This window comes from Ammospiza caudacuta, chromosome 28 (genome assembly GCF_027887145.1).
Source record: "Ammospiza caudacuta isolate bAmmCau1 chromosome 28, bAmmCau1.pri, whole genome shotgun sequence".
Lineage (NCBI taxonomy): Eukaryota > Metazoa > Chordata > Aves > Passeriformes > Passerellidae > Ammospiza > Ammospiza caudacuta.
Window position 1 is genome coordinate 5,835,292 of NC_080620.1, and position 20,002 is coordinate 5,855,293.

The following is a 20,002-nucleotide window of genomic DNA, read 5'->3' on the forward strand; positions in this document are numbered from 1 at the left end:
CCTTCTGTGCCCCTCTCCAGCCCTGGATCCTGTCCCTGAATCCTGTCCCTGAATCCTGCCCCTCTCCAGCCCTGAATCCCATCCTTCTGTGCCCCTCTCCACACCTGAATCCTGTCCCTGAATCCTGTCCCTGAATCCTGCCCCTGAATCCTGCCCCTCTCCAGCCCTAATCCCATCCCTCTGTGCCCCTCTCCAGCCCTGAATTGAGGTGGGATGAAGCAAATCCTACCTGAGGTTTCCCGCCCCAAATAATTCCTGGAGCCTCCAGCTTCCCCTGAAGCCCCACGAGCTGCTTGGAGCTCCACGTGCTGGAAGCAGCAGCCAGCCCTTTTTGTCCTTTTGTTTTAAAAACACCATGAGAAACCACGAACTGCCTTTTTCCCAGGGAACCTCCCCCCTGCAGCGCCCACCTTGCTCAGCCTGAGTGATTTTGGGGAGCACTGAGCTCCTGCAGGGTGTGGGAAGGACCTGATCCCGTTCTGTCGCTCCCAGGGGTGATGCCACCAATTCCCAGAGGTCTCTGGGCACTTTTTGGGGATCCTCTGCTCAACAGCTGTGAGGAACTGAGAGCCCTAAAACCTGGAAGGCAGCACTTCCCCTCTTGCTGCTTGCGGTAAGGAGCTCTGCAAAAAAACCCCACATTTTCTGCCAGCTCGGGCAGCTGAGGGGGATTTCTGCATTTTGGGGAGCTGGAGCCCTCTGGAGCCTCCTGCTCTGAGTCCTTACCAGGACCAGCGTCTGGAGAAGGGAAAAACGTGATTTGTTTGGAATCACAGAATGGTTTTCTTGGAAGGGACCTTAAAGCTCATCCCTGCCGTGGGCAGGGACACCTTGCACTGTCCCAGGGTGCTCCAAACCCCATCCAAGCTGGTCTTGGACACTTCCACACCTTTCCAGTGTGGAAATGGAGCTTCTCCTGGACTTCCCAGGGTGCTCCAAACCCCAACCAAGCTGGCCTTGGGCACTTCTACATCTTTCCAGTGTAGAAACTGGAGCTTCTCCTGGACTTCCCCGAGCTCCATCCTGCTCACCCTCAGCCCATCCCTGCTGCTCCTTCCCTGGGAGCAGCAATCCCCTGCTCCAGATCCACACCAGGAGAGCTTTGCTGAGGTGAGGGACCCTCATGGGATGCATTAATTGGAGAGGAACCTTCATCCTGCTGGGAAAAGGCCCCCAGGAACCTCCCAGCCCTGAGTGAGTCCAGGAAGAGCTGAGGAAACGTGGGATGCAGAGGCTGCGCAATCTCCTCTCGCAGGCTGGTGAGGACACGCTGGGACATTTCATCATCCCTCGCTCAGGATCAAACCTCTGCTCCCAAAATCCCTCTTTTATGGCCCTGTAAATCTCTGGCTTCCACTGCTGGCGCCTCTGGGGGAAAACATCCGGCTCCAGCAACCTTTGCTGCTCCGGGAGTGCGTCACTCCTGGATGTGGGGCTCGCAGAAAATCCATTGCAAAAGCAGAACTTTGGGATTTCGGGGCTTCTGACGGGTCTTGCTCAATGTCACCGGGGAGGTCGGGGCCTCTTCCTGCACCCAGACACGCCAAGGGCTCCATTTTGGGTCTGGATCAGCACATTTGGCGCCCTGGGCATGGTGGAGGGGCTGGTGTGGGCATGGAGATGTCAGAGGGAAGGGAATGGTGTGTGGTGTGGTGGTTCTGCCCTTGTGCCATCCTGGGGTGATGCTCCCTCTCCTTTTCCCCCTGGATTTGGGGGGCTGGAGGGCTGCAGTCCCCCCAGATGATGAAATCCCTGGGACAGGAATCACAGCAGGCTCGGGGCTCTGGGAATTCCCTGTGGGAAGGTGCTCCAGGAGGGGAGCTCATCCCTGCCCAGCTGCTGGAGGGTGATGGGTGATGTCCCACACGGGACAAAACCCTGGAGACAAACCTGAGGTGTCCCTGTGAGCCACAGGTGGGGTTTCCTTCCAGGGTGGGAAGGGAAAAGCAGTGAAATGGGGAGGGGGGCCTGGGGGATTCCTGCTCCTCCTCACCCATCCTGCTGCAAGGACGGATCCAGAGCAGGGCAGCAAAGCCAGGACCGGGGCAATCCCCTTCACATGACCCCGGTCATCCCGACAGACTTCTCCTTTCCCATGTTTTAGGGTGAAACTTCTTCCCCGTGTTTTAGGGTGAAATTTCTTTCCGTGTTTTAGGGTGAAATTTCTCTCCCATATTTTAGGGTGAAAATCCTTCCCCGTGTTTTAGGGTGAAACTTTTCCCGTGTTTTAGCGGAAACTTCTCCCGTGTTTTAGGGTACAATTTCTTTCCCGTGTTTTAGGCTTTCCCTCAGGCAACCCCTTGAGGACCCGGGTGAGAAAAGCCGGGGCAGGGCTGGAGCGAGTCCGGCGGAGGAGCGGGACAGGCAGCCCTAAATCACGGATTGGAGCGGGACAGACAGCCCTAAATCACGGGATAGGAGCGGGACAGACAGCCCTAAATCACGGGATAGGAGCGGGACAGACAGCCCTAAATCACGGGATTGGAGCGGGACAGACAGCCCTAAAGCACGGGATTAGCTCCCGTTTCTCCGGCGGGAGCACAGCCGGATCCCGGGCGCTCGGACGGACCTCGGGACACCGGGAACGGCCTCGCCTGCCCCGGGGGCCCGGCCCGTTCCCTCCCGCCACCGGCAGCTCCTCATCCCTCCGCTCACGTTTTCCTGCTCCAAGCATCCCTGAGGAGCAGCGGGGAGAGGGGCGGTGCCGTGCCGGCCCCCGGATTCCCCTGCCCAGCCCCGCTCTGGCACGGCTCTGGCACGGCTCTGCCCGGCACACGTGGCCCCGCTGGCTCCGTGCCACCGGCGTGCCGCCCTTCGGGATGACGTAACCCCGGCCTCGGTTGCCTCAGAAGGATCCGGGCTCACCGGAGCCATCCCCCGGCCTCACCTGGCCGGTGGGACGAGGTCCGGTCCCGGTTCTTCCCCCGCTCCGCCCGCCCGCCCCATCCCCGCTCCGCCGGGATTTGGGAAGGGGCGGATCGCGATAACGGCGACCCGATAACAGGCCAGGAGAGCTGGCTGAGGGTGCGAGGATGGGAAACCCGCGCTCGGGATGCTCCCGCCCCGCACATCATCCCCTCTCCATCACCCCCAGGGCATTCCCCGAGCCGGGCCATCCCTGGGGAAAACCGCAGGTAGAAGGGAAATATTTGGGTCCGAAAAGGAATATTCCAGATTTTTTTTAAATCTCCGCAGCTGCAAACCAGCTTAGACATCACCCGCTGCAGCTCTCTCGGAGCTGCTGTCGGAAATCGGAGAGGAGAGGAGAGGAGAGGAGAGGAGAGGAGAGGAGAGGAGAGGAGAGGAGAGGAGAGGAGAGGAGAGGAGAGGAGAGGAGAGGAGAGGAGAGGAGAGGAGAGGAGAGGAGAGGAGAGGAGAGGAGAGGAGAGGAGAGGAGAGGAGAGGAGAGGAGAGGAGAGGAGAGGAGAGGAGAGGAGAGGAGAGGAGAGGAGAGGAGAGGAGAGGAGAGGAGAGGAGAGGAGAGGAGAGGAGAGGAGAGGAGAGGAGAGGAGGAGAGGAGAGGAGAGGAGAGGAGAGGAGAGGAGAGGAGAGGAGAGGAGAGGAGAGGAGAGGAGAGGAGAAATTCCTTCTGGGAGTTCTCTCCGGCGTCACCCTCGGGGGAGGGCGGGCAAAGTTCGGCTCCTATAAAGCCAGGTCTGCTCCTCTTCATTCATTCCCCCGCCAGCCCCGCCGGCCACAGCACGTCCGGCCCTTGCAGAGGAGTGGGAATCGCGCCCCGGATCCCTGCAGGATGCCGATGAGGGGAGCGATGCCGCGGATCGCCGCCCTCACCTGCCTGCAGCTCCTGCTGCTGCTGCGGGCCGCGCATTGCCGGCCCCACGCGTGGGACCAGGACAGGCTGCAGCTGGAGGCCGTCAAAAAGGCGATCCTGGAGCGGCTGGGGATGGCGGCTCCCCCCGCCATCCGGCACCGGCCGGACCCGGAGAGCATCCAGAGAGCGCAGCGGCTCTACCGGCGGGCAGCGGCGGAGCTGGCGGGCAACCGGAGCCGGGAGGAGGAGGAGGGAGAGGAGGAAGCCGTGCCCAGGCTGCACCGCCTGACCCCCACCCGTAAGTGGCCGCGGCTCGGTGTCACCCCCCGGCCCTCATGGCCCCCCGCATGTCCCAGCGCGTCCCGGCCTCGGGAATGTCACCCCGCTGTCCCGGGACATGACCGGGCATGCAGCACCGTGCCGCGCTCCTTACCCCGCTCCTTCCTCCGCCCTGGAACTGGGGACGAGCCGCGCTGGAGCCGCTGTGCCTAAAACCACAAAAAATCAGCGGGTTTGGGGATGGAAGGTTCGATCAGCCGGCTCGGGGCTCGGAGTGCGGCTGGAGGGGTTTGGGGGTGAGCGGGAGGGGGAAGTGGGGCGCCATCCCCCCGATCCCCAGCTTCTGCCCCAGTTCGGGGGTTTGTCTGCGTCTGGGAGGGCATTTAAATAATTAAATAAGTTAATTTATATTAAAATTTAAATTTAAATTAATTTAAATAATCCCCTCCTGCTGCTTGGGCCGGCTGGGGACGGTCGGGGGCTGGGTGGGTCCTGGGACTCCTTTTCTGGCACCGGGAGAGCTGAGACGCTCCAGCCAGGAATGGATGGGATGTCGGAATTTCCAGCACCCCTCAGGGTGTGGGTGATTCCCCGCAAGCAAAGGCTGGAGCTGATCCCAAGGCTGGGCTGATGAGGAATTCCCGTCTCTTACATCAGCTGTCACCTCTGTCCCCGCAGTGCTGCCCTGGCTGGACGTCCCCGAGGGACACCAGGACCCTCCAGGCCACCGGGACGCGCAGGGACAGCGGGAGCCCCTCGGTCCCCACCGCTACCGCCTGCTGCTGTCCCGCACCGCGGATTTCCAGCGGCGGCTCCGCGTGGTGCGGGCGGAGCTGAAGCTCCTCCGGCGGCCGCTGTCCCCTCCCGGCGCCTCGGTGCCACCTCGGGTCACCGTCTCCGCCCTGCCGGGGGCTGGGGACACCCCCCAGGTGCTGCAGAGCCAGGATCTGCGGGATTCCCTCGTTCTGGACCTGACAGGAGCCGTCCGGCCCTGGCTGGCCGGGCCCGAGCCCTCGCTGCGCCTGCAGCTGGAGTTCAGCGCCGACGTCTCGGCAGCCCTGGCCACCTCCGAGGGCAACACGCTGGAGCTGGAGGTGCGAACCCTGGAGACACCAGCCCGGGCGGCCAGGCGAGCCCGGGGGCTGCAGGAGGAGTGCGGGAAGGGCGACGGGAGGTGCTGCCTGAAGTCGCTGCGGGTCTCCTTCCAGGACATCGGCTGGGCCGACTGGGTGGTCGCCCCCAGCAGCTACCACATGCGGTTCTGCGAGGGCTCCTGCCCGCACAACTACAAACCGGCCAGCATGCACGCCCAGATCCAGTCCCGGGTGCACTCCCTGTCCAAGGCGGCGCCTCCTCCCTGCTGCGTCCCCGCCGGCTACGACCCCATGGTGCTGATGCACCTGGACGGCCAGGGCAGGCTGGTGTCCAGCCTCTTCGAGGACATGCTGGTCACCGGGTGCCACTGTGCCTGACAGCTGCAGCTCCGCCCATCCCGGGGGGGCACGGCCATCCTGGCAGCTGCAGCGGCACAAAATCCACGTCCTGGGGCACCCCGAGCTCAGCCATGCGGTCTCCAGCTCCAGCATCCCCAAATCCAGATCCTGTGGCACTGAATTACTCATCTCCAGCCCTGGATCCACTCAGCCATGGAGTCTCCAGCTCCAGCATCCCAAAATCCAGGTCCTGCGGCACCGAGTGACTCCAACCAGCCCTGGCTCTGCTTCAGCCCTGGGGTCTCCAGCTCTGCCACCCAGCCCAGCCCCAGCATCTCCAGTTGTGACCTCTCTACCGAGATAACTGTTCCTCTGTCTCTTCTCCAATTTGAATCCATATTTTATTGAGCAGGTGGGTCCTTCCCACCCAGGAGACCCCGATGGGCTGGGGTGGGTCATGCCCAGGTGTCCATATCCCACTCCAAACCCTCTTCTCTGCTCAGAGACTTATTTATGCAACCCAGTTATTTATTTCTAACTTATTGTATTTTATAGCAAAATACCCTTTTTTTAAGGGGGAAAGATGGAGGGGCTTTTGTGATTTTTCTATTTTATATATTTCTATAAAACCCAAAGGATGTAATAACAATGAATAAAGTGATTGTAACAGGGGTTGTGCTGCTCCTCCTGCACACCTGGGGGGCTCTGCCAGGACCCCCAGCTCCTCTGGGATCTGCCTCCACACGGATTTGCTGGTAAATCCCCAGGGGTTTCCAGTGCCAGCAGGTGAGTAATGCCTGGGCACTGCTCCCAGAGACCTTTGGGCTGTTTGTGTCCTTGGGAAGGGCTCTGGGCACTGCTCTGACCCTGGGGGTGACCATTGCCCCATTCCCAGGTGCCTCCAAAGGGATGGGGGGACCCCCCCCGGGAGCTTGGTGGCACCCACGGTGTCCCCAAGGCCTCCCCATGGGGTGGCTCTGCTGTCACAGCTCCTTTCTGTCTCCTCTTCCAGCGTGATCTGGGGCTGTCCTGGGCTCAGCAGCTCCTGCCGGGGACCTTGGGGCAGGGGGAATGTGGGAGCTCTGGGGTGGGATGGGGATTTTGGGGGGCCAGGGACTGGGGCATGCAAGCTGAGATGGCCTCTCTGGGGACAGGGACTGGAGACACCTGGCTCTTGGTGCCTTGGGACCCCCACTTTGGGGACAGGAGCTTCCTTGGGACCCCCACTTTGGGGACACGAGGTCCTGAACCTCTGCCCCCTTGGGACCCCCACTTTGGGGACAGGAGCTCCCTTGGGACCCCCACTTTGGGGACAGGAGCTCCCTTGGGACCCCCACTTTGGGGACACGAGGTCCTGAACCTCTGCCCCCTTGGGACCCCCACTTTGGGGACAGGAGCTCCCTTGGGACCCCCACTTTGGGGACAGGAGCTCCCTTGGGACCCCCACTTTGGGGGCGCAGACTCTGGGACCCCCAGGCAAACCCCACGTCCTGCCCAGGGCTTCCCACAGACCACGAGCTATGCGGGTAATTAGCGATAATGAAACCATTTAATGGGGCACACTGAAGCCTCCCAGGGACTGGGGGGACACCCGGACCAGCCATGGGGTCCCTGTGTCCCCATGGGTCTCCCCAGGAGGATTAAAAAAGGAGCTTTTTCTTGTTCCCCAAAGCGGCAGATTTAGCAGGAGAAGATTGAGCAGGTGGCACCGGATGTCCCCAGCCGCCAGCCCGGCCCCGGGCGAGCTCTCCCTGGGCTCGAAAGGGGAAGGGGAAGCCGAGGCCGCGGTCAGCCCCGCCGCTCCCGCCGGCCCCGGGCACGCCCCGGCCCCGCCGCTCCGGTGCCGCTGCCGGCGGATGCGGCCGAGGCGTCCCCGCGGTCGGTGGCCGCGGCCCCGGGAGGAAATGTCAGCTCAGCCCCCACCCCCGCCTGAGAACCGGGGCGAAGGAGCGAGCCGGGGCTGCCGAAAAACCCGAAACACCCCGCAAAAGGCGCTGCCGCTGGATGTGCGTGGGAACCGCGCGTGGGGAATGTCCCTGTCCCCTCTGCGCCGGGGGAAAGGGACACAGAGGGTCCCCCCGGTGTCCCCCGGTGTCCCCCCAGCCCCTCACGGGTCAGGAGTGAGGTAGATGTCCTCGCTGGGGCCCAGGGTGTTGGCGTAGATGGGCTGGTCCCCGGGATCGGCCGCGCTCTCCAGGAAATAATCATCGTGCAGCAGGACCTGGGGGCTGGGCACAGGGAATGGCACGGGGGGCACGGGTGGGAAAGGTGGAAATGATGAACAGGATGGGATGGTACAGCATGGGGTGGGGTGGGATGGGGACGGGATAGGATGGAACAGCATTGGGTGACGAGGGATGGGATGGGATGGGATGGATGGATGGATGGATGGATGGATGGATGGATGGATGGATGGATGGAAAGGGATGGATGGATGGATGGATGGATGGATGGATGGATGGATGGATGGATGGATGGATGGATGATGGATGGATGGATGGATGGATGGATGGATGGATGGATGCATGGATGGATGGAAAGGGATGGATGGATGTAAAGGGATGGATGGGAGGCAGGTTCAGCCCAGGATGGAGCAGGATGAGGCCGGATAGGGCAGGACAACCCACCAGGGCACGGCAGGGCAGGGAGGGGGTGGAACACTCCCGGAACGCCCATTCCCGGTGCCGGAGCCTCACCTGTAGCGCGGCTCCTGCCACGCCCGTGCCGATCCCTGCCCGGCAGCCGGGGCCGTGCCGGGGCTCACGAAGACGTTCTCGTAGTCGGGCCCGTCGCTGGCACCGGCGCTCCCGGCGTCCCGGCTGATGTAGCGGGGCTGGCGGGCGCTTCCAGCGGGGTCCTGCTTCCCCCGTCCCCCGCCGCCCGCCGCGGCCGCCGCTCTCCTCCGCCGGCACCAAAGCGCGGCCGCCGCCGCTGCCGCCAGCGCGGCCACCGCGGCCACCGGCCCGGCCACCAGCGCGGCCACCGGCCCCGCGCCCGGCCCGCACTCGCGGCCGTGGAACTCCGTGGCGTTGTGGGGATGCCCGTGCGGGGTGAGGCACTGGCAGAGGATGCCCCCGCGGGCGCAGGGCGCCAGGACGGTGCCCAGCACGTCGCAGCGGCAGGACACGCTGAGCGAGCGCAGCGAGGGCTGGAAGGCGGCGGCGGGCACGGCGGGCAGCGGGTTCCCCTCCAGCCGCAGGCTCCGCAGCGCCGTGGCGTTGCTGAAGAAGCCGCGGGGCAGCTCCCGCAGCCGGTTCCCGGCCAGGTCCAGCTCCTCCAGCCGCGGGCCCAGGCGGGCCGAGGGGCTCAGGGCCTCGATGCCGTTGTGGCCCAGCAGCAGCCGCCGGTGCCCCCGGAACGGGCTCCAGTCCAGCTCGGCACAGCCGCTGCTCCTGCTGGTCAGGTTCAGCTCTGGGGAAAGGTCCAGCATCAAAGGGAAACAGGGGGACACCAGGAGGATGGGGGTCACGGGGAGCAGCAGCAGCAGCAGCAGCGGGGCCGCGGGGCCCCCCATGGTCCTTGCGCTGCAGCGGGAGCCTGGTGGGAAACGGGAATCAGGACCCCCATTGCCTCCGATCGCCCCTCCCAGCGCAAACCAGCGCAGCCCCGTCTGGCCCCGGGCCCAGCGCCGCTGTGCAGCTCCCGGGGGTCCCGGCGGGGCATTTCCTGCCCCCCTTCCCCCTCCCAGCCGCCGCAGCCCCACTCGCCTGCGCTCCGGCCGCTGCTGCCTGGTGTGGGGAAGAGGAACAGGCGGGTCCGGCTGTCCCGTGTCACCCTGCCAGGGCGTAGCCGGCCCCGGGGAGGGGGGGGGGGGGGGGGCAGCAGCACCCCCACGTCAGCCCCCCCTGACCCCTGCCCGACCCCCGGCCCTTTCCTGGGGGGCTGAGCATCCCCCCGCACTGGCTGAGTGTCCCGGTGACCCCGGTGACCCGAGGGGTGGGGGACACGCGTGTGGGCACTCAGACGCCCCCCCGGCCGCACAGGGACCCCCCGAGTGTGAGAGGACCCCGGGGCCGGGTGGGAGCCGGGGCACTCTGTGGCTGTGTCCCCTGGCAGGGTGGGTGTCCCCATCCCGGTGTCCCCTCCCCGTGTCTGCAGCTCAGCGTCCCCAGTGCATCGTGCTCGTGTCCCCTCACCATGTCCGAGCCCCCTCCGGTGTCCGTGTCCCTCCATGTCCACCCCCTGTGTCCATCCCTGTCCCTCCGTGTCCCCTCCGTGTCCCCATCGTGTCCCCCCCGTGTCACAGCGTGTCCGTGTCCGCCCCCTGGTGTCCGAGTCCCTCCGTGACTCCCTGCTCCCATTCCTTTCCGTCTGTCCCCCCGCCGTGTCCGTGTGTCCCCCTCGTGTCCGTGTCCCCGTATGCCCAACCCCTCGCATGTGTCCACCCCGTCGTGTCCACGTCCACCGTGTCCCCTGTCACATCCGTGTCCCTCTGTGTCGCGTGTCTGTGGCCACCCCCTCGTGTCCCTCCATGACCATCCTGTCTCCATCCCCTCGTGTCGCTGCCCCTTTAAATCCACCCCATCGCCTCCGCGTCCACCGAGTCACATCCGTGTCCCTCTGTGTCCCCCGTGTCCCCCGGTGTCCCCCCTCCCATGTCCACCCCTTCGTGCCCGTGCCCACCCTTTCCTGTCCGCGTCCCTCCGTGCCCACGCCCTCGCGTCCGTGTCCGCCCCGCCACATGTCCACCCCCTGTACCCGCCGTGTCCGCGCCCACCCCCTCGTGTCCCTGCGCGACCACCGTGCCCGTGTCCCCTCGTGTCACTGCCCCTTTAACTCACCCCCTGGTGTCCCTGACCCCCCGTGCGCCCCCTCCCTGGATGCCCACGCCCCTCGTGTCCCTGACCCCCCGCGTGTCCCTGCCCCTCCATGCCAACCCCCTCTCGTGCGTCCCCCGTGTCCGTGCCCACTCCTCATCCCCGCGTCCCCGCGCCCACCCAGCCCCATCCTCGCCCCCCTGAGCCCCCTGTGCCCGCCCCGCGGTGCCCGTGACCCTCCTCGCCCACTCCCCTCGCCCCCCGTGTCCGTGTGTCCGTGTGTCCGTGTGTCCCCCTCCCCGCTCCCTCCCTCCCTCCCTCCCTCCTCGGCGCGGTCCCCACCGCCTCCCCCCGCCGCCATCGCCCCTTTAAGCGCGGCGCGCGGCGCGGGGGGGGTGGTGGCGGCGCTGCCGGAACAGCCGCGCGGGGGGGGCGCGGCGGTTTCAAGCTCCCCCTCGGGCGCGCGGCCGCAGCCGGCGGGGCCGGGCCGGGCCGGGCCGGGATGGCGGCGGGGGCGGCGGGGGCGGCGGGGGCCGCGCGGGGCCGGGCCCGGGGCCGCTGACAGCCGCCGCCGCGCCATGTACGCCAAGGGCAAGGGCTCCGGCGTGCCCTCGGACGGCCAGGCCCGCGAGAAGTGAGTGCGGCGCCGGGCGGCGGCGGGGGACGGCCGGGGCGCGGAAGTTTTTGCCGGGGCGGGCGCCGGGGGAGCGGGGACGGAGCGGGAAGGGACGGGGGGGGGGAGAGAGATCGGGAAAAGCGGGGGGAGATCGGGGGGCGGGCGGACCCCCCGGCCCCGCCCCGCCGGGGAGCACCGGCAGCCGCGGGGCAGCGGGAGCTGGCGGGGGTCAGCCGGGCACCGGGAGCCGGCGTGAGCCCCCGCTCTGCGGCATCCCCCGGGGCACCGGGAGCCGGGATGAGCCCCCGGTCCGTAGCGTCCCCCGGGGCACCGGGAGCCGGGGTGATCCCCCCGGTCCGTGCTATCCCCCGGGGCACCGGGAGCTGCGGGGGCACCGGGAGCACGGATGATTCCCCCCGATCCGTGCCATCCCCCGGGACACCGGCAACCGGGATGATCCCCCCGGTCCGTGGCTTCCCGGGGCACCGGGAGCCGGGATGATCCCCCTCGATCCGTGCCATCCCCCGGGGCACCGGGAGCTGCGATGTGCCGGGGTCCGTGGCATCCCCCGGGGCACCGGGAGTCGCGATCGCGCCGGGGCTAACGGGAGCCGGGATGTGCCCTCCGGGTATTGCCACATCTCGGGGCACCGGGAGCTGCGGGAGCACCGGGCTGATCTCCCCGGTCTGCGGCATCGCCGGGGGCACCGGCGGCCGGGATGCCCCTTCCCCGACCGTGCCACCCCCCGGGGCACCGGGACCCGGGCTGATCCCCGCGCTCCGTGCCATCCGCCAGGGTACGGGAGCGCTCCGAGGCTGCCGTGAGCGGGGCTGTGCCCCCCGGTCTGTGCCATCCTCCGGGGCACCGGGAGCCGGGGCGATCCCCCGGTCTGTGCCATCCCCCGGGGCACCGTGCCCCGCGATGGCACCGGCGCTACCGGCAGCCGGGATGTGCCCGGTCCGCAGCATCCCTGAGGGCACCGGGAGCCCTCCCCGGCCGTGCCAGCGGCACCGGAACGGCCCCGGGGCTGCCGATGCCCCGCGGCCGCTGCCGCCCCCGGTCCCCGCTCCGTGCCCGCCGCTCGCCGTGCCGGTCCCCGGGGCGCTGCTGGGACCGGGGGCTGCTCCCACCGGGGCCGGGACCCCGCGAGTCCCGTTCCTGCTCCCGGGGCTCCGCGGGGACACCGGGCCCCGAGCCACATCCTGTGGGCTGTGTCACCTGTCCTGGAGCCACCCCGGCGCTGTCACCGGCGGGAGTCGCTCGGTGCCACCGGCGGGAGTCGCTCGGTGCCGCCGCTGGGGTCCCTCAGGGAGGTGACATCGAAGCTCCTTCATTAACCCGCACTAATTGAGGGTGGGGGGCTCCATCCTGGCTGTCCCTCGGGGTGGCGGTGTCACCGAGGGGGTGGCAGGGCCCTGACCCTGTCCCTGTCCCCCTCCTGTCCCCCCAGGCTGGCGCTCTACGTCTACGAGTACCTGCTGCACGTGGGGGCCCAGAAATCCGCCCAGACCTTCTTGTCGGAGGTAAGGGGGGGGGGCAGCGCCCCCAGACCCCCCCATCCCACCCAGGGGGGGTCTTGGAGCCCCTCAGTCCCTGCCTGGGGGTGCTGACCCCCCCCGTGTCCCCCTCGCAGATCCGATGGGAGAAGAACATCACGCTGGGGGAGCCCCCCGGCTTCCTGCACTCCTGGTGGTGGTGAGTGGGGGTCTGGGGGGCTTGGGAAGGGGGAACCCCCCCATTCCCATGGCAGAGGGGCAGGGAGGGGGTCTGGGATCTCCCCCCCCCCATCCCCTCGTGCCCCATAAACACAAACCTGCCCCTCTGCTTTCCCCATCAGCGATTTGGGGGCCCCCCCTTTCCCTCCCATCGCGGCCCCCCCTGCCCGGCTCCTCCAGATGGATCCAATTTGGCACCGGGAGTGGGGCTGGGGGCGCTCCCGGCCCCGGGGCTGGACCCCCGCGCTGGGGGGGCCCCGCAGAGCCCCCCGAGGAGGGCGTGGGGACGTGGGGGGGCGTTAATTGTGGGGTGGGGGGCTCGGGGGTGGGCAGTGAGCGATCGGTTGGTGATTTGGGGAGGGGGCACACACAGCGAGGGGGGGTTCACTGGCGCCCAGCCAGCACCCCCAAACCCGGGGGGCTCCCAGGGACACGCAGGGCCCCCCGTGCTGCCCCAGCGCAGGGCGGGGGGCGCGGGCAGGGACCCCCTCCCCACGGCGGGATGCTGCCGTGCCTGATGTAAAGTCGCAGGAATTTGGGCTCCGGCCGTAGCGACCGTTTCCAGGGAAAACAGGCGGGGAAAGCAGCGCCGGGAGCCGGGAGGCCCCGGCCGAGGGACGGAGGGAGGGGGGGCCGGGGCGTGGGGATCGCGGGAGGGGTCGGGGTGTGAACTGGGGGGGTCCTTACCCTCTGCCCCCCATCCCATCCCACCCCATCCCATCCCATCCCACCCCATCCCATCCCATCCCATCGCACCCCGTTCTGTCCCCAGCGTGTTCTGGGATCTGTACTGCGCCGCCCCGGACCGCCGCGAGACCTGCGAGCATTCCAGCGAGGCCAAAGCCTTCCATGACTACGTGAGTGCCTCACGAGGGGGGGTCCGTGTGCTGCCGACCCCCCCTCACAGCGCCGGGAGCCCCCCGTGCCGGGCTCCTGCCCTGCCGGCCCCGATCTCTGCCTGACCTATTTCCCTTTGCCCATTGCACAGGGTGCCGCTGAGGGGGGGTTAATCCCTGGGGGCCGGGCTCTGTGCTCCCCCCGGGGACCCCGGCGTGCCCTGGCGTGCCCATCCCCCTCTGTCACACCCCCCCAGGGCACAGGGATCCCCCCCATTCCCCCCACACCATGGGCACGGTGCCAGCCGGGGTGTCCCCTGTGCCCACCCGGGGTCCTGGGGGTGTTCCCTGTGCCCACCCGGGGTCCTGGGGGTCGCTGCGGGGCTGGGGCTCAGTGGGACCCCCCCACAGTGGGATGCTGTGGGGGTTCAGGGTGATGCAGGATGCAGAGCCCATGGGATGCAGGATGATGCAGGATGATGCAGGATGCGTGCCCCACGGGATGCCATGGGATGCAGGAGGATGCTGTGCGATGCTTTGGGATCCAGGATGGTGCAGGGTTCCACAGCCCCACAGCGTGCAGGGTTCTGTGGGACTCTGTGGAGCTCACGGTGCTCTGGGCCATCCTGGGGGTGCCACAGGATGCAGGAGGCCGTGGGATGATGCAGGAGGCTGTGGGATGATGTAGGATGTTATGGGATGATGTAGGATGCTCTGGGATGTTGTAGGATGTTATGGGATGTTGTAGGATGCTCTGGGATGATGTAGGATGCTCTGGGATGATGTAGGATGCTCTGGGATGTTGTAGGATGTTATGGGATGATGTAGGATGCTCTGGGATGATGTAGGATGTTATGGGATGATGTAGGATGCTCTGGGATGATGTAGGATGCTCTGGGATGTTGTAGGATGTTATGGGATGATGTAGGATGCTCTGGGATGATGTAGGATGTTATGGGATGATGTAGGATGCTCTGGGATGTTGTAGGATTCTGCTCCAGGGTGCCGTGGGATCCGCAGCCCCACAGGATGTGGGGTGCTGTGCCGTGTAGGATGCCCCCATGGGGTGCAGGGTGCAGAGCGGGGTCCCTGTCCCTGGGGGGACACCCACGGTGCCATGGGGGCACTCTGTGGGCTGCAGGACCCTCGGTGCCCCCTGGACTCGGGACCCTGCAGGGCCCATGGGCATCCCCTGACCCCCCAGGAATCCCCTGGCCCCCGTTGGGTCCTGTGGGGTCCCGGAGGGTCCCGTTGGCTCCTGGGGGTTCCCATGGGCTCCTGTGGGGTCCAGTGGGTTCCCAGAGGCTCCCATGGGGTTCCCGTGGGTTCCTGTGGGGCTCTCGGGGGCTCCCCTGGGTTCCCGTGGGGCCGCGCTGGCGCCGCGGGGGCTGCAGCAGGACCCCTCCCCGTCCCCTCGCCGCCGCCCCCGGCCCCGTGGCTGCGCAGAGCCGGTCGCTGATTTCCGTGCCGGAATTAATGAGGCTGCTGCCGGTGCGGTGCCGGTGACGCCGGGGACACGGCGCGGGTCAGGCCGCGTTGCCATGGCGCTGCAGCCTGCCGGGGCTGGGGGAGCCCCGGGGCCCCCCCGCACCCGCTGGGTGCCCCACGCGGCCCCGGCCCCCCCCCGGTGCCCGGCTGGGCTGAACTGGGGGTCCCGGCGTGGAGCTGGGGTCCCCTCGTGTTCCCACCGGCCCCCCCCAAGGCGCGTCGGGACCCCCAGAGCATCCCCCACAGAACTGGGGGGGCCCGGCCCGTGCTCAGCTGTCGGGGTGGGTATGGCAGCAGCTGCCCCCCAGCGGGGTCTGGGGTCCCTCCGGGGGGGAGCAGCCCCCAAACCCCCCCCACGTGTCCCCCCCACCCCAATTCCTCCCTGCTGACCTTGAGCCCGCGGGAGGAGCCGCAGCTCCCCCACCTGTTGCCATGGCAACCGTGCTGAGCATCACCAGCCTGGGGGGGCCGGGGGGGCCCCGCTGGGTCCCTGCCGTGGGGGGACAGCGCTGTCACCCCCGGGGGCTGCGGTGCCCCCAGCCTGGCCCCGCGGCTGTGTCCGGGGGGGTCCCCAGGAGGGGACACAGCCCTGGGACCCCCCAAGACCCCCCCCCCCCCCGTGGGGCACAGACCCCATCTGGGTGTCCCTGAGCTCTCGGTGCCGCCAACCCTGGGTGCCACCCGTGTCCCAGGTGTCACCATGGCCATCGCTGTCCCCATGCCGTGGGTACTGCCACCCCTGCAAGCACCTCGGGCCCCCCATCCCCGCCGGCCTTGGGGGGCTTGGGGCCCCCCGGGCGGCGGGGGCAGCGCGGGGTCCCCCCCTTCCCCTCCGTGCTCCAAATTGGAACCATTTGTGGCGCCGGGGCCGGGCCGGAGGAGCGGAAAGCGCCGCATTCCTTCCCTTTACAGCTCCCCCCGGCCCGGGCAGAGCGGGGCCCCGGGCTCGGTGCGGCGCGGGGGCGATGGGGACCCCCCGGCCCCGCTCTGAGCTGTCCGTCCGTCTGTCTGTCTGTGCCCGCAGAGCGCGGCGGCAGCGCCCAGCCCGGTGATGGGGAACCTGCCCCCCGGGGACGGCATGGCCGGGGGTCCCGTGCCCCCCGCCTTCTTCCAGGTATCCGTGTGTCCGTGTGTCTGTGTGTCCTGTGTGTGTCCGTGTGACTGTGTGTCCGTGTGTCCGTGTGTCCGTGTGACTGTGTGTCCGTGTGTCTGTGTGTCCGTGTGACTGTGTGTCCGTGTGTCCGTGTGTCCGTGTGTCTGTGTGTCTGTGTGTCCGTGTGTCCGTGTGTGTCCGTGTGTCTGTGTGTCCTGTGTGCCTGTGTGTCCATGTGTCCGTATGTCATGTGTGTCCGTGTGGCTGTGTGTCCGCGTATCCGTGTGTCCTGTGTGTCCGTGTGTCCATGTGACCGTGTGTCCGTGTGTCCTGTGTGTCCTGTGTGTCCTGTGTGTCCTGTGTGTCCGTGTGTCTGTGTGTCCTGTGTCTGTGTGTCTGTGTGACCGTGTGACCGTGTGTCCTGTGTGTCCTGCGTGTCTGTGTGTCCTCAGCGGGTTTTGGGGGGTGGGGGGATCACACCTCCACCATGGCACAGCCTCCCCCTGTGTCCCCACAGCCCCTCCCAGGGGTCACAGCCCCCCCAGGGGTCACCACCCCCCCCCAGGACCCCCCCCATGGTGACACCGACCCCCCCCCCCAAACCCCAGCTGACCCCCCAAAACCCCCTTTCTCTCTCTTGCAGCCTTTCATGTCCCCCCGGTACCCCGGCGGCCCCCGGCCCCCGCTCCGGATGCCCAACCAGGTGAGGCGGTCACTGCCGGAGCCCCCTCCCCAAATAACGGGGGGCACCCAAACAAAGGGGGGCACCCAGATAAAGGGGTGCAGCCCCTCCCCAGCCCCCTGACCCGCTGTGCCCCCTCTCTCCCCGCAGCCCCCCGTGGGTGTTCCCGGCTCACAGCCGCTGCTGCCCAACGCCATGGACCCGGCTGCGCGGGCTCAGGGTGAGTCTGGGGTCCCCCGGGGTCCCTGAGCCCCCCCCAGAGCCCAGAGTGGGGGGTCGGGGGGGCTCTGGGGGTCTCACGGCTCCCCCTCCCCGCTCTGTGCAGGGCATCCCGGCATGGGGGGCCCGATGCAGCGCATGAACCCCCCCCGAGGCATGGCCGCCATGGGGCCGCAGGTACGGGGACGGTGGGATGGGGGGTACTGGGATGGGGGGTACTGGGATGGGGGGTGTACTGGGATGGGGGGTACTGGGATGGGGGGTACTGGGATGGGGGGTACTGGGATGGGGGGTGTACTGGGATGGGGGGTACTGGGATGGGGGGTACAGGGATGGGGGGGGGACTGGGATGGGGGGTACAGGGATGGGGGGGGACTGGGGTATGGGATGGTGGGGTAATGGGGTACAGGGATGGTGGGATACAGGGATAAGGGGGTAATGGGGTACTGGGATGGTGGGATACTGGGGTACAGGGATAGGGGGGTAATGGGAAACAGGGATGCTGGGATAGGGGGTACTGGGATAATGGGGTAATGGGGTACTGGGATGGTGGGGGACTGGGGTACTGGGATAGGGGGGTAATGGGGTACTGGGATAGGGGAGGACTGGGGTACTGGGATGGTGGGGTAATGGGGTACTGGGATGGTGGGGTCATGGGGTACAGGGATAGGGGGGTAATGGGGTACAGGGATGCTGGGATAGGGGGATACTGGGATAGGGGGATACTGGGATAATAGGGTAATGGGGTACTGGGATAGTGGGGTACTGGGATGATGGGATACTGGGATGATAGAATGATGGGATATGGGGATAATGGGGTATACTGGGGTACTGGGATAATGGAATAATGGGGTACTGGGATATGGGGATGATGGGATACTGAGATAGTGGAATAATGGGGTACTGGGATGATGGGTTACGAGGATAATGGGATACTGGGATAATGGGGTACTGGGATGATGGGATAGTGGTATAATGGGGTACTGGGATAGTGGGGCACTGGGATAGGGCAGGGTCAGGGATGCAGGCGTGGGAGCGGTTACGGGGACAGGGTGACAAGGACATGGGGATGGGAATGGGAACAGTGGGACAGGAATGGGGATACAGGGATGGGGTGCAGGGATAAAGGGACGGGAATGGGAATTGAGGGATGGGGACAGGAATGGGGACAGGGAAACGAGAATAAGGACATGGGTGGGGAATAAGGAATTGAGGGATGGGGGTGAGAGGGGCAGGAAGTGGGGATATAGGGATGGGGATGGCTTTTGGGGACAGGGATGGAGGTCACAGCGGGGATGGGGACAGTGCAGGGGTGTCCCAGCCCCGCTGACCCCCCCCGTCCCACAGAGCTACGGCAGCGGGATGCGCCCCCCGCCCAGCTCTCTGGCCGGCCCTGGGATGCCCGCCATGAACATGTAAGACCCCCGTGCCCCCCCCCGTGCCCCCCCAGCGTGGGGGGAGCCCCGGGCCCGGCAGGACCCCCCCTCACTGTCCCCATTGCCTTCCCAGGGGTCCCGGTGGCCGCGGGCCCTGGCCCAACCCCAACGCCAACTCCGTAAGTTTGGGATTTTGGGGAGGGGGAGATACCTTGGGGTGGGGGGTTCCTATGGGGGTGCTGCCCCCGTGTCCCCCCCGTGCTGACTCCCCTTTGTCCCCCCAGATTGCCTACTCCTCCTCATCCCCTGGCAATTACGTGGTGAGTATTGGGGTGCAGTGCTGGGGACGGGGGGGCTGCAGTGACCCTGTGACACCCCCAAACCCACCCCCCATTTTTCCTTTTTCCTTTTCCCTTCCAGGGCCCTCCTGGGGGCGGTGGCCCCCCTGGTACCCCCATCCTGCCCAGCCCCGGAGGTGAGTGAGGGGATTTGGGGGTGTGAGTGGGATTTGGGGGGTATGAGTGGGATTTGGGGGCGTGATTGTGATTTGGGGGAGTGTGATTGGGATTTGGGGGCATAAGTGGGGTTTGGGAGAGTCTGGGTGGGATTTGGGAGAGTCTGAGTGGGATTTGGGTCTATAAGTGGGATTTTTGGGGGTGTGATTGGGATTCGGGGAGTGTGATTGTGATTTGGGGGGTGTGATAGGGATTTGGGGGTATAAGTGGGATTTTTAGGGCTGTGATTGTGATTTGGGGCTATAAGTGGGATCTGGGGAATGTGACTGTGACCGGGGGCTATAAGTGGGATCTGGGGGTGCCACACTCACCCCCCCCTCGTGTGCCGTCCCCCCCAGACTCCACCAACTCCAGCGAGAACATGTACACCATGATGAACCCCATGGGACCCGCGGGGAGCCGGCCCAACGTGAGCCACGGAGGGGACACGGGGCTTGGGGGGGACACAGGGTTGGGGACGGGGCTGGGGGTCCCTCGGGGGTCCCTCGGGGGTCCCTCGGCCTCCCTCAGCGCCCCCATTTTCCCTCGCAGTTCCCCATGGGGCCCGGAGCCGAGGGGCCCCTGGGCGGGATGAGCGCCATGGAGCCGCACCACATGAACGGGTCCTTAGGTGGGTGACAGCCCTGGGGACAGCAGGGACAGCAGGGAGCCCAAAGTCCCAAACCCGGGGGGACTGGGGCTCCTTCTGGGGCTGGGTGGGCTCCTGAAGCAGGAGGGGCTCGGGGGTGGGAGGGGGAATGGATTGAGGGGACACACGCATGGATTTGGGGACGTGGACGCCGATTTGGGGACACAAACGGGGATTTGGGGACGTGGACGCCGATTTGGGGACACAAACGGGGATTTGGGGACACGCATGAGGATTTGGGGACATGGACATGGATTTGGGGACACACATGAGGATTTGGGGACATGGACATGGATTTGGGGACACAAACGGGGATTTGGGGACATGGACATGGATTTGGGGACACAAACGGGGATTTGGGGACACACATGAGGATTTGGGGACATGGACATGGATTTGGGGACACACACAAATTTGGAGTCACACACAGGGGTTTGTGGACACAGATTTGGGGACATAAACAGGGATTTGAGGACACATACACAGATTTGGGGACGTGTACACGGAATTGGGGACGGGCACAGATTTGGGGGACACACACAGGGATTTGGGGACATGGACGCCGATTTGGGGACACACACACAGATTTGGGG

General features: G+C 66.6%; 2 protein-coding genes across 3 annotated transcripts in view; both read left to right on the forward strand.

The window, feature by feature from the left end:
* Window positions 1-3,769: 3,769 nt before the first annotated feature.
* Window positions 3,770-5,523, forward strand: GDF15 (growth differentiation factor 15). Its single transcript, XM_058821009.1, has 2 exons — window positions 3,770-4,070; window positions 4,730-5,523. The coding sequence occupies exons 1-2, from the start codon at window positions 3,770-3,772 to the stop codon at window positions 5,521-5,523; spliced, it is 1,095 nt and encodes a 364-aa protein (XP_058676992.1).
* Window positions 5,524-10,765: 5,242 nt separating this feature from the next.
* SSBP4 (single stranded DNA binding protein 4) overlaps window positions 10,766-20,002 on the forward strand; it is an 11,418-nt gene continuing 2,181 nt past the window's right edge. For both annotated transcript variants that reach the window (XM_058821292.1, XM_058821291.1), the window contains exons 1-14: window positions 10,766-10,875; window positions 12,308-12,380; window positions 12,491-12,552; window positions 13,345-13,429; window positions 15,921-16,010; window positions 16,633-16,692; window positions 16,822-16,891; window positions 16,997-17,067; window positions 18,238-18,305; window positions 18,400-18,445; window positions 18,551-18,586; window positions 18,687-18,741; window positions 19,120-19,190; window positions 19,313-19,391. In XM_058821292.1, the coding sequence (XP_058677275.1) occupies window positions 10,820-10,875; window positions 12,308-12,380; window positions 12,491-12,552; window positions 13,345-13,429; window positions 15,921-16,010; window positions 16,633-16,692; window positions 16,822-16,891; window positions 16,997-17,067; window positions 18,238-18,305; window positions 18,400-18,445; window positions 18,551-18,586; window positions 18,687-18,741; window positions 19,120-19,190; window positions 19,313-19,391 (922 nt within the window). In that variant the 5' untranslated portion in view covers window positions 10,766-10,819. The remainder of the gene's footprint in view (window positions 10,876-12,307; window positions 12,381-12,490; window positions 12,553-13,344; window positions 13,430-15,920; window positions 16,011-16,632; window positions 16,693-16,821; window positions 16,892-16,996; window positions 17,068-18,237; window positions 18,306-18,399; window positions 18,446-18,550; window positions 18,587-18,686; window positions 18,742-19,119; window positions 19,191-19,312; window positions 19,392-20,002) is intronic.